This window comes from Pogona vitticeps, chromosome 1 (assembly GCF_051106095.1).
Source record: "Pogona vitticeps strain Pit_001003342236 chromosome 1, PviZW2.1, whole genome shotgun sequence".
NCBI lineage: Eukaryota > Metazoa > Chordata > Lepidosauria > Squamata > Agamidae > Pogona > Pogona vitticeps.
In genome coordinates this window covers 331,762,806-331,779,334 of record NC_135783.1, presented here as the reverse complement: position 1 = coordinate 331,779,334, position 16,529 = coordinate 331,762,806, and the positions used below count along the sequence as shown (strand labels likewise).

The following is a 16,529-nucleotide window of genomic DNA, read 5'->3' as shown; positions in this document are numbered from 1 at the left end:
CAAAAAAAGGCAGGGGGGAAAGGCGGGAAATTAAAAAAAACTAACCGTTGGTGGCGAAGAGGCTGCTTCTTTGTAGCTCTTTCAACTCAACGGTTAGGGAAAGAGAGGCTCAGCCTCCCAGGCTTCTGGTGCCACCGCCATCGCCGCCTTCAGAGGCCTCCCAGGACTTCCCCCCCACCATGAGAGACCTCCTGGGGTTCCCTCACTGCCGCTGATCGCTGCCTTTGGAGGTCTCCCAGGGCTTCCCCACCAGTATGGGAGACCTCCTGGGGGTCCCCCCCGCCAGCAATCACTGCCTTCAGGCTTTCCCAGGGGGTAGACCAGGTGGCAATTGGTGGCAGCGGGGGACCCCCAGGAGGTCTCCCATGGTGACGATTGCAAAATCCACATCACTATGCAGATTCATCGTTAAACGGTGCGCTCGTTATGCGAGGCACCACTGTATTTTAATATTAATATTAAATTTACCGTGATTTTAAGTACACTTTTTAAAGCTGCTGTACACCATCCTGAGTGGCTTCTCTGGGAGAAATAAATTAAAAAAAAATTTAAAGCATTTCTCTTTTATCTTTCTGCCTTGGGATTTCTACAACTGCTCTTTTAATGTAAATTAAAAGAGAAATGCAGGAAGGAGCATGTATTGGTTAGAGGAACTTGGAAACTGGCTCGGGTGCAACACAACAGGTTGCAACCAGAGTCAGTATAGCTATGTTTAACTTACCATAAAAGAGGAATATAAGACAGAAACCTTTCTTCTGATTTTCTTTTTCTTTATCTTTTTTCTTTTTCTTTTGTGTATCACCATCTTGGAAATATGTTGCTTAGAACTAATAGTATAACTGCATTTTTATATGTTATTTTAACCTGTTTTAACTGATGTAAGCCGCCCTGAGTAGACGTTGTCTAGAGGGGCGGGGTAAAAATCAAATCAAATCAAATCAATCAATCAATCAATCAATCAATCAATCAATCAATCAATCAATCAATCAATCAATCAATAAATTTCTATAGTCTGCCAAGGTAGTGAATTTGTATATACAGTATATAAACAATAACATAAGGAATGATAAAACTATGAAACAAGGACACAGAAAAATAATAATGAAAAAAATAAGTAAAACCATTGAAACCTTTTAAAAATCATTTAAAAATACAGTTTATAAAGATAACATGAAGAAACTTTTCATACTTCCTTTGGTGACCCATGTAATAGATGCTCCAGTGTTTTTTATTCCCAAAAACCTCTGGAGTTTTTCAGCACATGTTTAGAACTGCTGCAAGGTGATATATTTGAGATCCTCTCCAATCAGCACCTTAGTGGAATATGTATGCTGTTCCATAAAGATTGTGGAACCAACCTATTGCTGTACTATGTGGTTGATTTTCTCAGGCTTTCTGATAGCTTATTGCTAGCATAGTGACATGATGTAGTAGGTAATAATCAGAGTAACAGCAAAATAGTAATAAAAATTAACTTTCAATTGTACCCTGATTTTGATGCAAATTACACTACTGCCCCCGATACAAACTCACAAGTCCTTTATTTGCCTAAATTAAAAATGCTTCAGCACAAATGCTTTAGCTTTTAAAGCTGTACACAATTTCTAAACCAATGTTGAAATGAAGGTTATCATCATCATCATCATCATCATAATTTACAACTGCAGAGATGGAATGGACCCTATGGATAATCAAGTCCGGCCTCTATCAAGACACATAGTGGGGGATCGAACTCCCAACCACTGACTCCGCAGCCAGATGCCTAAACCACTGAGCTATCCAGTTTTTCCTATCCCAATTTATCAATCATGTATATAGCTGAGAGAACGTGCCTCCAAATCATGGCTGAGAGGGCTTGCAGTGTTCCAAAATATTTAAGTCCTGCTCTTTCAATTGTTTGCCGAGCTCCACATCTCAATTTAATCATATTTATAAAGGATAGTAATTCATAATGGCTTCTATATCCATGTAGCAAGCAAACTGGGTCATATTAAGTAGAAGAGTGCTTAAAATAGCTATCATAAAGTACTGTGGGTGGATCTCAATGTATTTGTGTGTGTGTGTTTACACAAATAGAACACTTTGAAAACCTTAATCATCAGTAGGGTTTTTTTCAATCTACCTTTTACCACTTCAGACTGAAGGCAGATCATTACAGCTCTTTTTACAGGGAGATAGTGATTGATTTTCAGCTGCCAATAATATTCTTTGCTTTAGTCATTTTCAAACGTTTGCTATTTGTTTTTTAAAATTTTTAAATTGTTTTTATTTTTAAAAAACTAGGGATAAGGTAAGGAGTACAAAAGGTAGAGAGGGATATGGGGGGAAGATGGGGGGGGGGAAGGAGACCACAAAATGTACTGTCATCCAATCTGTTTGTTCATGTTGTGATATCAAGTCGACTTTTCGCCTTTCTACAATTTGATTGCCTTCCAGGTTTCAACTTACAGTTACATCTTAGCTTAATTCTATGTTATTCAAGCGCTATATGGTGACTCACACCATTTATATAATAAATCCCATCGTTCAGTTGCCTTTTGTATTGGACAGTCTTTCAACACTTCTGATAGAATATCCATTTCTGCCGCTTCCCATATCTTCTCAGTGAGTTCCTCTTGTTTCGGTATCTCCGATTTCTTCTAATTCTTAGCATACAGAATTCTGGCCGGAGTGACTATATATATATAAAACTAGGTAGTTCCTTGTCTTATCTATATTATCTGGTATAATGTTCAGTAAAAACAATTCTGAGTTTAGTGGAACATTACAAAACAGTATTTTTTTTGTAACAGGATATGTACTGCTATCCAATACCGTTTCACTACTCTACAAGTCCACCACATATGGCAAAAGCTTAGCTCTTGTGCTTCACACTTCCAACAAGCATTTGACACCTCTGTATGAATCGTTGACAATTTTTTCCCGGACTCATATGCCACCTATAAAACATCTTATATATGTTCTCCTTAAAATTTACCAATTTTGTGAGCTTTATGTTATTTTTCCATATTTGCAACCATTAATCAATATCAATATTATGTCCTATATTTTGTGCCCACCTAATCATACATTCTTTTACCATCTCATCTTGCATTTTAGTTTCAAGCAAATAATCATAAGTTTTCTTAATTACTTTATCATTTGAGCCCAGTAGAAGTTTATCGAATATTGTTTGTTCTGTGCAAAACCCCTCTGTTTTTTCTTTTCTATACAGTACTTCTCCTTCATGGATTGCTGCCTTGTCGTGGCGAAGGGGCTTGAGTAACTCAGAGAAACTATGGGCTATGCCGTGCAGGGACACCCAAGACGGACAGGACATAGTGGAGAGTTCCGACTAAACGCAATCCACCTGGAGTAGGAAATGGCAAGCCACTCCAGTATCTTTGCCAAGAACGCCCCATGATCAGAAACAAAAGGCTAAAAGATATGACGCTGGAAGATGGGCCCCTCAGGTCGGAAGGCGTCCAACATGCTACTGAGGAAGAGCTGAGGACAAGTACAAGTAGCTCCAGAGCTAATGAAGTGGTTGGGCCAAAGCCGAAAGGACACTCAGCTGTGGACGTGCCTGGAAGTGAAAGGAAAATCCAATGCTGCAAAGAAAAATACTGCATAGGAACCTGGAATGTAAGATCTATGAACCTTGGGAAGCTGGAGGTGGTCAAACAGGAGATGGCAAGAATAAACATCGACATCCTGGGCATCAGTGAACTAAAATGGACAGGAATGGGCAAATTCAACTCAGATGATTATCATATCTACTATTGTGGGCAAGAATCCCGTAGAAGGAATGGAGTAGCCCTCATAGTCAACAAAAGAGTGGGGAAAGCTGTAATGGGATACAATCTCAAAAATGACAGAATGATGTCAATACGAATCCAAGGCAGACCATTCAACATCACAATAATCCAAGTTTATACACCAACCAGCATTGCTGAGGAGACTGAAATTGAACAATTCTATGAAGATTTACAACACCTTCTAGAACTGACACCAAAGAAAGATGTTCTTCTCATTCTAGGGGACTGGAATGCTAAAGTAGGGAGCCAAGAGATAAAAGGAACAACAGGGAAGTTTGGCCTTGGAGTTCAGAACGAAGCAGGACAAAGGCTAATAGAGTTTTGTCAAGAGAATAAGCTGGTCATCACAAACACTCTTTTCCAACAACACAAGAGGCGACTCTATACATGGAAATCACCAGATGGGCAATATCGAAATCAGATTGATTATATTCTCTGCAGCCAAAGATGGAGAAGCTCTATACAGTCAGCAAAAACAAGACCTGGAGCTGACTGCGGCTCTGATCATCAGCTTCTCATAGCAAAATTCAAGCTTAGACTGAAGAGATTAGGAAAAACCACTGGGCCACTCAGGTATGATCTAAACCAAATCCCTTATGAATACACAGTGGAAGTAAAGAACAGATTTAAGGAACTAGATTTGGTGGACAGAGTGCCTGAAGAACTTTGGATAGAGGCTCGTAACATTGTCCAGGAGGCAGCAACGAAAACCATCCCAAAGAAAAGGAAATGCAAGAAAGCAAAGTGGCTGTCCAACGAGGCCTTAGAAATAGCAGAGAGGAGAAGGGAAGCAAAATGCAAGGGAGATAGGGAAAGTTACAGAAACTTGAATTCAGACTTCCAAAGAATAGCAAGGAGAGACAAGAGGGCCTTCTTAAATGAACAATGCAAAGAAATAGAGGAAGATAACAGAAAAGGAAAGACCAGAGATCTGTTCAGGAAAATTGGACATATTAGAGGAACATTTTGCGCAAAGATGAACATGATAAAAGACAAAAATGGGAGGGACCTAACAGAAGCAGAAGACGTCAAGAAGAGGTGGCAAGAATACACAGAGGAATTATATCAGAAAGATTTGGATATCCCGGACAACCCAGACAATGTAGTTGCTGACCTTGAGCCAGACATCCTGGAGAGCGAAGTCAAGTGGGCCTTAGAAAGCCTGGCTAACAACAAGGCCAGTGGAGGTGATGGCATTCCAGTTGAACTATTTAAAATCTTGAAAGATGATGCTGTTAAGGTGCTACATTCAATATGCCAGCAAGTTTGGAAAACTCAACAGTGGCCAGAGGATTGGAAAAGATCAGTCTACATCCCAATCCCAAAGAAAGGCAGTGCCAAAGAATGCTCCAACTACCGTACAATTGCACTCATTTCGCACGCTAGCAAGGTTATGCTCAAAATCCTCCAAGGTAGGCTTCAGCAGTATGTGGACCGAGAACTCCCAGAAGTACAAGCTGGATTCCGAAGAGGCAGAGGAACTCGAGACCAAATTGCTAACTTGCGCTGGATTATGGAGAAAGCCAGAGAGTTCCAGAAAAATATCTACTTCTGCTTCATTGACTATGCGAAAGCCTTTGACTGTGTGGACCACAGCAAACTATGGCAAGTTCTTAAAGAAATGGGAGTGCCTGACCACTTTATCTGTCTCCTGAGAAACCTATATGTGGGACAGGAAGCAACAGTTAGAACTGGTCATGGAACAACTGAGTGGTTCAAAATTGGGAAAGGAGTACGGCAAGGCTGTATATTGTCCCCCAGCTTATTTAACTTATATGCAGAATACATCATGCGGAAGGCTGGACTGGAAGAAACCCAAGCTGGAATTAAGATTGCCGGAAGAAATATCAACAACCTCCGATATGCAGATGATACCACTCTGATGGCAGAAAGTGAGGAGGAATTAAAGAACCTTGTAATGAGAGTGAAAGAGGAGAGTGCAAAAAACGGTCTGAAACTCAACATCAAAAAAACTAAGATCATGGCCACTGGTCCCATCACCTCCTGGGAAATTGAAGGGGAAGATATGGAGGTAGTGTCAAATTTTATCTTCCTGGGCTCCATGATTACTTCAGATGGAGACAGCAGCCCTGAAATTAAAAGGCGCCTTCTTCTTGGGAGGAAAGCGATGACAAATCTTGACAGCATCTTGAAAAGCAGAGACATCACCTTGCCAACAAAAGTCCGAATAGTCAAAGCTATGGTTTTTCCTGTCGTGATGTATGGAAGTGAGAGCTGGACCATAAAGAAAGCAGACCGCCGAAGAATTGATGCCTTTGAATTGTGGTGCTGGAGGAGGCTCTTGAGAATCCCCTGGACTGCAAGGAGAACAAACCTATCAGTTCTAAAGGAAATCAACCCTGAATGCTCACTTGAAGGACAGATCCTGAAGCTGAGGCTCCAGTACTTTGGCCATCTCATGAGAAGAAAAGAGTCCTTGGAAAAAACCTTGATGTTAGGAAGGTGTGATGGCAAGAGGAGAAGGGGATGACCGAGGATGAGATGGCTGGACAGTGTCTGCGAAGCAACCAACATGAACCTGACACAACTCCGGGAGGCCAGTAGAAGACAGGAGGGCCTGGCGTGCTCTGGTCCATGGGGTCACGAAGAGTCGGACACGACTAAACGACTAAACACACACATACAGTACTTAGATTTCACTTATACTCTGGACCACCAGTCTAGATATGTTTTGTGTTTCTAACTCTTCTTTGGACCTTAACTACAATAATTTTTTAATAGATCTTGATATCTTAAAAGTTTCGCTTCTGTCATGAGGTTAGGTTGTGTAAAGGCCTCTATGGGTGATACCCAGCCTGGTGTTTTTTGGTAAATCTGCTGGATTATCTTTTTCCAAGTCCCTAGTAGGGCTCTTCTTATATGTGAGTTGAAACTTTTCTGCTCTTTATCTTTTTTGTACCATAGAAAAGCATGCCAACCTAACTGTAAATTATGTCTTTCCAACTTGAGTAGTCTATCATTATCTAAAGTTATCCATTCCTTTATCCAGACTAATACACAGGCTCCATAATACAATACCCAGTCTGGGAGACCAAAACCTGCTCTTTGTTTGGCATCTTGCATTGCTTTAATTTTAATTCTTGGTTTTTTTACCTTGCTACACAAATCTCATGATTATCTTGTAGGTTATTGAAAAAATGACTGTTTTAATATTATGGGAATTGTCTGAAATAAAAATAATTTTTTCCCATCAACGATAGCTGTAATTTGTCCCATGTCTCCAAGCTGTTCTGTATCTCTTCAATCAACTTCATATAATTATCTTTGAATAATGTACTAGTTTTCTTTGTGATTTGGATCCCAAAGTATCTGACTCTCTTCTCTTCTTAAAAGTTAGTCCTTTCTATTAATTTCTATTAACAAATATTTTTGTTTTCTTTTGGTTTATTTTCATTCCTGCCATATCACCAAAATTCATCAGCATCTCCATCAGACCTTCAATTTAGTCCATTGGATCCTCCAAAAAAAAATAACGGGATCATCTGCAAAAGCTTGGAAGTATGACCTCTTACTTTCAATCCTTTTATTTCCTTTTTATCTCTAATTTGCTCAGTTAATATTTCTAGAGTAAAAATGAATAGTAATGGAAAGAGTGGGCACCCCTGTCTTGTACCTTTCTGTATTTGTATTTCTTTCGTCAGCTCTCCATTGATTTTAACTTTTGCCTTTTGCTGGGTATAGATTGCTTTAATTAATTTCCAAAAAATTTCTCCAACTTGTAGTACTTTCAATTGGTTTAGCGTAACATTCCAATTCAGATTATGAAAAGCTTTTTCTGCATCCAAGAATATCATAGCCATTTGTTTTTCCGGATGAGCTTCATAGTATTCCGAAGTATTTAAGATTATCCTTATATTATTTTTCATCTGTCTTTTTGGAAGGAAGCCCGATTGGTCCTGATGTATTGTCTGTATTAAGATTCTTTTCAGTCTAGTTGCCAACGTGGTTGCATATATTTTGTAATCCACATTTAGTAATAAGAGCAGTCTATAGTTTTTAATTTCTTTATGGTCCATGTTTTCCTTATATATGAGAGAGATCATCGCTTTGGACCACGTTGGTGGCAATTCTGTCTTTTCTTCAACAAATTCCAAGAGATTCTTATATGATTTAAGCAACACATTTTCTAATTCTTTGCAATATTCAAATGGAAGACAATCTGGGCCTGGTAATTTCCTTTTTTTTTTTTTTTTTGCTTTTTGAAGGCTTCTGTAATTTCTGCATATATTAAAGGCTCATTTAAAGAGCACATTTGATCTTTAGTCAGTTTCATTTTATTGTATTTCAGTGCATATTCTTTCTGAGATTCTTTGTCTACTTCCTTTTTACTGTATAAACTTCAGTAAAGTCGTCAACAATCTTTTTTATTTCTTCTTGTTTAGATTTCTCAGCCCCTGTTTCATCTTTCAGTATTTGCATTATTGTTTTCTCCTTCTCTTTCCTTAATTTATATGTTAACCATCTCCCTGGCTTATTTGCATTTTTTAAAAAAATTTGCTTTGACAATTTAAGCTTCTTTGCAGTTTCCTCAGTGATCAATATATTTATCTGGTGGTATACTAATGTTATCTTCTCTTTCAGTTCTGTATTTAATGGATTTTGTTTCTGCTGTAGTTCATCTGAGACTAATCTATTTTCCAAAATCTTACATTTTTTCTGTCTTTCTCTTTTTGTTTTAATGCAAATCTTATGACTGTTCCTCTAAAAAATGCCTTACTTGCCTCCCAAACCATTGTCATTTGTGTTTCTGGCCTCATGTTCTGTTACAAGAAGAAGTCCATGTCTTCTTTTATTTGCTTGATAAACTCCTCATTTTTAAAATGTGAAGTATTGAGCTTCCAATTAAATTCACTTGATTTGCTACCCAATTGTATTGAAATGGGACTGTGATCTGCAAATGTATTAGGTAAAATATCTATTTGCTCCAATTCTTTCATTAGGCTTGTTGAGATCCAACATTCATCAATTCTTGACCACGATTTATGTCTTTTTACCCGACATAAATCTGATTAGCTCAAAACTGGAGTAAACACGGAGTAAAAGGGCATATGAACTGAAAACTTTACACATACAAACAGTGTCCCACAAGGCCTTAAAAAGAAAAAAAGCTGCTGGACCAAAAACACATCTGATCCAGCAATCTGTTTTACACAATGGCCAACCAGATGCCAATGGGAAACTCACAGATGGGACGTTGGTGCAATTGCACTCTACTGCTGGTGCTCCCTGGTAACTGATTATTCAGAAAAGCATATTGCCTCTGATACTGGAGATAATGAGTAGTAGCCATTGATAATTATATCTGTTATCTCATGGATGATTCTTACATGCCCTTCCAAAAGGACCTAATATGCACAACCAGTTCACCTACACACATCTGGGCATAAAGTTTCCTAGTCTTCAAGTCATCCTTTCTGGACAGAAGGCTAAGCTGGATTTCTTCTTATAAATTAATTGATAGTCCCCATTAAGGGAGCCAAGGAGGCCTTTGTCATGGTTCACAAAAGTCTGGATTAGTTTTAGAACAGATAGGAAAAGAGAACACTGTGCATTTGCAGAAAAAGGAATGAAAGCAATCAGAAAGTGATCAAGCAGAATTCCCCACCCTCCTGTAGTGATTTTCTAATAAGAGACATTCTCCTAAATTTGTCACAAATAGAGAAAAAGTCCCAACATATTCCAAAAGCATCCAGGCCCTTCAGGAATTCAAACCCACAAATCAAGACCTTCAAAATGTATTCATTCATCTGGTTGGCCATTAGCTTACACAGGAGAAAAGTTTGTATAGGGGAAAATACTTTCTATGCTGAATATTGCCAGGGCTAACTTTAGGTACTTTTTTATAGATTGAAGGTGCAGCTCATTTTTTAAAGGACATACAGAAATTAACACTGGAGTAAGATTAATGGTACTTTCCTCTGGAATTTGCTGCCCAAAGCATCTGCTCCGTGTTACAGTACTTTGCAGTATGCCCAGCACGGCAGTTGGTGAATGGTATCATGGGTGCCCAGTGAAAAATCAATAGAGATGTGCTGGCAGTTTTATACTACGGATGAAGGGTAACTTCCTAACTCACAGCACTTGCTTTCTTGTATTGTCAGCAACGCTGGATGATCAAAATCAGCAAGAGAGGCTGTGACAGGGGCCCACGTTCATATGATGGTCTAGTGTTCCACGCAGGGAAATTGGCTATTCCATATGTGCTTAGTGAACAGCAGTGTCATTTGTAGTTAATTTATACCCAGAGCTTGGAAAAATTGCTTCTTTGGTCTACAATTTTCAGTCCGGGGATTTTGGGAACCATAATCCTAAGAATTAATATTTCTCTGCCCTTTTTACAATAATTTTGGTGTGCAGAGTACCTCTCCTTTGCAAGTGAAAGACAGAATTTAAACATTTTAAATGAATGAATGAAATTTTCCAGGAGAATTCTGATCATGTCTACTTTGAAGTAAGTTCTACAACGTTATTCCCAGGTAAGAATGTCTGGAGTTCCTGCCTTCATAACTTGACTCCACCAACCTTTTTAGGTGGTAGGTTACTACCATTCTCAATTGACACTGGGGAATCAGGAATCTTCTAACTAGCCTTTACTTATTTAGTATCTGTATATATTGCTTTCCCTCCATGGATCTTGGAGTTATTTCCATAAACCCCACATTCCAACGCACACTCACTTCATACATTCACATCAGAATGGCTAACTAGCACTGGGAACAATTCTGACTGGATCATCAGATAGCTTTAGTACACGGCTTCCTTTATAAAACCTCCTCAACGTTCAGACTTTTAAAGAAATCAAATAATAGTCTTTTCTATTAAATCACACCTTGGGAAATTAACTCTTTCGGACTTCACCCTTTGGAATCCCTCACCTCTGGCTGTGCTAGGTGCGGAATTCTAACAGCTGTAATCAGAAAAAGGTAACTTTTTCAAACATTGCTCAAGACTGAGGTGGAAAACTGATGGCCTTCCAGAGGTAACTGGATTCAAAGTCCTATCAGCCCCAGCCAGCAGGAGTTGCAGTAAAACAGTATCTGGAAAGATGCAAGATTCCCACTCCATTTTAGATCCCCTTCTTCCCCGAAAATAAGACCTAACCTGAAAATAAGCCCTACTATGATTTTTCAGGATGCTCGTAATATAAGCCCTACCCAAAATAAGTTAAGTGAAACCCCACCCTCCACCCTTGTGCAGCAGATGACATAACTGTATTTGAATAAATGTAGATTGTTGTACATGAAAAAATAAAACATCCCCTGAAAATAACCTCTAGTGTTTTTTTTTAAAAAATACATTGGTTTAGGGTATGGAATACAGCAGGTAAAAGGGGGGGGGGTGTAAGGGGAAAATAGGAGGGAAGGAGAAATAAAAATATACGTCCAGGCTACTGTATTCATATTGCAATATCAAAATTAAAACTCCGCTTTTCCCCTAGTGCATTTTTTTGGAGTAGACATATGTCTAGAAGGGCAGGATAAATAAATAAATAAATAAATAAATAAATAAATAAATAAATAAATAAATAAATAAATAAATAAATAAATAAATAAGACCCTGTCTAATTTTCAGGGAAAACACATGGTAATTCACTGGGATATTAAGGACTTCCATCGGGTTTTGCTGTGCTAGACTCTGGATTTAAGCCACAGACAATGGATTTAGTATGTTGTACTACAGAGGGCAAAGTTAAGGAAGAATCTGCAGCATCAATTCATATAGCTCTATGCTGAACTGTATCTGGATGGATGTGGTAGAAAAAGGAAGTTTGTGGGCCTATCACAGTTGTCTCAAAGCAAGGTGTGGTGCCTTCAGAAATAGAGATCTACACTTATGCTGGAAAATCCTACCCAGTTACAATGATCTGACCCAGTGTGTGGCTCATCACCAAAACCAAAACCACAGTAAATGTCCCAAGACTTTCAGATGCTGCAGATGGCTGCTGAGCCTGCTTGGAGTGCCATATTAAATTACCCTCCAGGTCTCAGGCTCACATGGAGAGGGCTGTGTATTTCTTGAATTAATTATTATTTTTGTTTGATTTTATATTGTGGTATTTTATTTTATTTTACTTTCATTAAGGTACCTAGCAGGGAACACTAGCAAAAGCTTTTCAGAATCCACAAAAATCTTAAAATTGACTAAGAGCCGCCTAGAGTGGTCCGGTGGTCCAGATAGGCGGAGTATAAATCAAATCAAATCAAATCAAATCAAATCAAATCAATCAATCAATCAATCAATCAATCAATAAATAAATAAATAAATAAATAAGGGAACCTATTTTGGTAAATTGAAATAGTGGCAGATTTTAAAATATAGCTACGTTAAGCATAGCATGACAAATCTCCAAAAGAAAGTTTCCACCTTCACAGAAAGCAGCAGGTACCAAGGAACAAAAACAAACAAAAAACCACCTGCACCAACAGCAATGTACATTGTAGGATGGGATGTTGGCAGTTCGTTGTATTTACGTGCAAGGCTATGCTAAATAAACACTATAATCCAGCACAGGATACCTAAAACAGTGTTTCATGTATGGATTCCCTTACTGGATTGGAATCCTGAATTTGGATGGATATTTGCATACAGATTTATCATGAAATGCGCATCTTCATGGAAAATGATTGGTGCTCTCTCCATCTACATTGCGCCGTGTGGATGGAGATATGCATTCACATCAGACTTGCAACATGGGTGTGAAAGTATATTACTCCATAACTCTCTTGATTCTACTTGTGCGCTTGCAATAGACACATGCATGGGACTATGTCTTTAAGGACTTCAAAAGTGTGAAAGGAACGCCCAGTTCATCCCCAAACTCCAAAGGATATCTGGGCATCCCACCTCCCCCAACCCACATTGTATGTTTCTATGCAAACTAGATCACAATGGGATACAAGCAGATGGCAGCTGCACTATATACAGCAACAGTAAATAGATCCAGGTGAGAGGTATAGTGAGTAAAGCAATACATTGATTCAGTGTAACATATATTCCTCCCAGAGAAACATAAAACTAGTGAGAAATGTACAGAGAGAAGAAAGATGTGAGTCTGTACTCTGGATTGACAAATAGAAGTAAATAATTTCCAGTAGCCCTATTTTCCTATAGTTCCGTTGCTACACAGTGCTGGCTAAAGTTCTGGCCATTTTACTCTTCTCTTTTCATTTCTTTTTCTATCTCAACTGCAGCCATCCCTATATCCAACCACTTCTTCAAATTAAGGATGGAAGAATCTGTTTTATTACTTTCTGCACCTTAATTTCCCAAAATCTTAAATTATTTCCATTGTGAAAACTAAGACATTTGTGGATTATGGCAAAGATGAAATGAAATTAAAATTCCCACCCATTTGCAGTGTCCAAACTCAGTAGGTATACTCTCAGAACAGACAGCCATATGGTATTTGCCTCCCATAAATCTGTTAAAGGTGAGGAATCTTTTAGAAAAAAGACATGGCAGCTCTAATTCAGCATCAGTATGTTGAACGCATAAGGATCTGGGTGGAGAAATTTGTCATTAAGGTGGTTCCTCCATTCCTCTCTCTCTCTCATACACATACACTATTTTCATAAAAATATAAAGAATTTTTTAAATTGATAAATTCTCATAGAAAACAAAGTGAAATGAAATCCTCACTGACACCTATTTCAAATGTGAATTTAATTTACTGTAAGTTTTTAAATAATCTTACATCAGTATCATTGTTTCCATGGAATACACACTTACCCGAAATAATAATACATTTGCACAGTGTCTGTTCTTTCAGCAAGTGTGTTTACTTTTATTTTGCTTCATTTCAGGCAGCGCCTCAGTCCTAATGTCAATATTCAGTTTTGTTTCCAGTAACCCTTATGCACTTTAACAGCGGGGTGTGGAGTGGGGGGGGGGTTAGGTTTAGCTCAAAATGGGCTTATCCAGAATATAACTGGAACTCTACTGCACTCTTTCAGTTACTCGAGACCAACATTTAAAGCTTCTATTGAAAACTTATGAAACCAAATACAGGTCCTCATTGCAGAGAGTTATCACACAACAAGCAGAAAACATTGCAGGGGGAAAAATCTGTTTTGCACATTACATATCAACAAACTTGGGTTTCCCCTACAGTAGATGTGCAGAAAAACGTGCTTCTTTAATGAGTGCATGTGTGTCATTTAACCATTGTTTTCCCCTGATGAACAGTAGTTTAGGCGAACACTAGAAAACATCCTCAAATCCTGAGTGTACTTCTTTTTAAAAGCATTGTATCAAGGAATCTTTCAGATAGATAGGCTAGAACATGCTCCCAAGGATTTGTTTAATGACGAGGAAAACAACATTGACTTGGCAACTCACCTTAGTGTCATCTTGAGTTGTTGGGTTTGTTACTGGAAGTGAAATTACTGAGAGAGAGAGAGAGAGAGAGAGAGAGATTTAATATTATTGCATATTTTTTGGAACAGTCCTCTCTAGCTGGCACAAACCATGCAAAATTCAGCCAGTACAAGTTAGATGATCTGGCATAAAGATACGCAATTGGAATAATGAGCCATTAAAAGCAGGTCATGCCATTATCCATTTGCTCATTTTCTCAAGTTCAGAAACAGGACAGAAGAATTGGATTCCTGTCTACAGTAACGGAAGCAGATATCTTCAGTGAAACCTAGCAGATTGTGGAAACAGTTTTGTAAGTGTGGAAAAGGAACTGCCATCCACCATTCAGAAGTAGGCTGCGGAATCTTTTCCAGCATCCAGAGACTGAGTAACCTGGCTGGCACGTTGATTGACTGCTCATGATTGCACCATATATGGATTTCAAACAAGCTGATATAGAGAAGGGGAAGGGGAAAGAGAAGAGGTGGGTGGGGAGGTAAAGAAGAGTGATGACTTTGTGGTTCAAAACACAAATTGCAGGAGAGATGTGGGCTGTGTTGCAGAAAAGAGCATTCGGCAACCGGCTTTGTAAAGTTTGCTGGGGTAAAATGACCTTGCGTGTTTCGGAAGATTGCTTAAAACTCTTGACTATACCCCACTGAAGGGTTCACACGCACACACAGAGGAATGCACTCAAATCCAACCCACACCTTTCAGCATAAACAAGAGACTCGTCTCTCCCTCCTTCCCTCCGCCCAGATCAATTTTGCCCACCCGCAACCCCACGTTCCATCCCAGGCTTTCACTATGTGGGCCAACCGCCCCGCGGAAGCCTGCGGCTCTGTCCTTGGTGCTGAAAAGGACAGTCAATGCGGAGAGCGGTTCCGGACAAGATACCGTTTGCCTGAGCAACTGCAGGCAAAAACCTGGGGCCTCCCCTCCCTCTCTCTCTCCCTCCCTCCCTCTCTGGCTTACCTTGTGCTGCGAGTAAGAAGGCGGCCAAAACTGCCGCGAGGGACATGTTGCTGGACTCCAAAAACAGACGGTAGGCTGAAAGGAGGGCAGCGAGGAGGTGCGGGAGGAGGTTTATTGGCTTTATAGCTGAAGGCTGGGCTTCGGAGGTAGACGGTGGGTCTCGGCTGGTGAGTGACGATGGGCGACTGACATTGGACGAGAGCGAAAGCTGAGCCGGGAGGGAGCTTAATCCGCCCGTCCCTGCCCTTCTCCCGAGATCCTCTTGCTCTTCTAATGCTTCAGCGGATGATCCCCGACAGGGCACTGCAGCTGCAGTCACCTCATTTATATATCCTCTCCCCTCCCCTCCGGAAACGGCGTCAGGAGGAAGCCCCCCCCCCCCGTCCTTAGGAAGGGTTGGTCTAAGAGCTCATTTGCTGGGAATGGCAGAGCTGGTGGAGGGGGTGAAGCTAACCCTTCTCCGCTAAGAGCGCCCGCTTAGCTGGAGCCTAGCCAATCCCACACGCTGCCAGGACTCTCTGCTCTTGGGACACGGGAGGGCGACGCTCGTTTGACATGTGTCACAGCCTAGGGGCGAAAGCTTGCCTGTGGGCTTGCCTAATTCTGGCTGCAATAGGTGAGGGGTGCCATCAGGCAAGGTCTCAAGTGAAATCGCTGGGGCTTGGCATCAAGAAAGCAGAGGGAAGGAAAGAAGTGCGGATGTGTTGTGCAGGAGCCTTGTGGGATCAACTTTCATTTTTTCAATGTTGTTTTTTAGTCGTGACTGACTCTTCCTGACCCCATGGACCAGAGCACGCTAGGATCATTAGGAAGGTCACTCCTCAACTGCAATTCTTAATTGTGCAACTCTCAAGGCTGGTGAAGGCTGGGGGATCCTAGGCATTGTAGTTTTTTTTTTTAAAGCAACTTGTTTGAGTTCTGCCAAACAATTTCCACACATTTTAAATTTAAAAGAATTCTGGATCCAGGAATTTATTTTGAGGATCAGAGCTCAACACACCTACAAATCCTTTCACATAAAATTTATTTATTTATTTATTTATTTATTTGATTTTTACCCCACCCCTCTAGACCATGTCTACTCAACTCATGTCCACTCCAAGCTTCTTTCATTTCAGTAAAAGCTACATTTTATAGCTACTGTGGTTAAAACATCTGGGACCCAGGCATATAGTCTAGAGCAGTGGTTCCCAACCTTGGGCTTCCAGATGTTCTTGGACTACACCTCCCAGAATCTTTCATCACCACCTCTGCTGGCCAGGATTTCTGGGAGTTGAAGTCCAAGAACATCTGGAGGCCCAAGGTTGGGGACCACTGGTCTAGAGCAGTGGTTCTCAACCTTGGGTCCCCAGATGTTCTTGGACTACAACTCCCAGAAAT

General features: G+C 40.0%; 1 protein-coding gene across 1 annotated transcript in view; it reads right to left on the bottom strand.

Annotated features, from left to right (window-relative positions):
* Window positions 1-15,617, bottom strand: part of CHGA (chromogranin A) — a 30,548-nt gene extending 14,931 nt beyond the window's left edge. Inside the window, exons 1-2 of the mRNA XM_020802193.3 lie at window positions 15,150-15,617; window positions 14,157-14,203 (exon numbers count right to left, since the gene is read on the bottom strand). Of these exons, the coding sequence (XP_020657852.3) occupies window positions 14,157-14,203; window positions 15,150-15,195 (93 nt within the window). The 5' untranslated portion in view covers window positions 15,196-15,617. The remainder of the gene's footprint in view (window positions 1-14,156; window positions 14,204-15,149) is intronic.
* Between the last annotated feature and the right edge of the window lie 912 nt (window positions 15,618-16,529).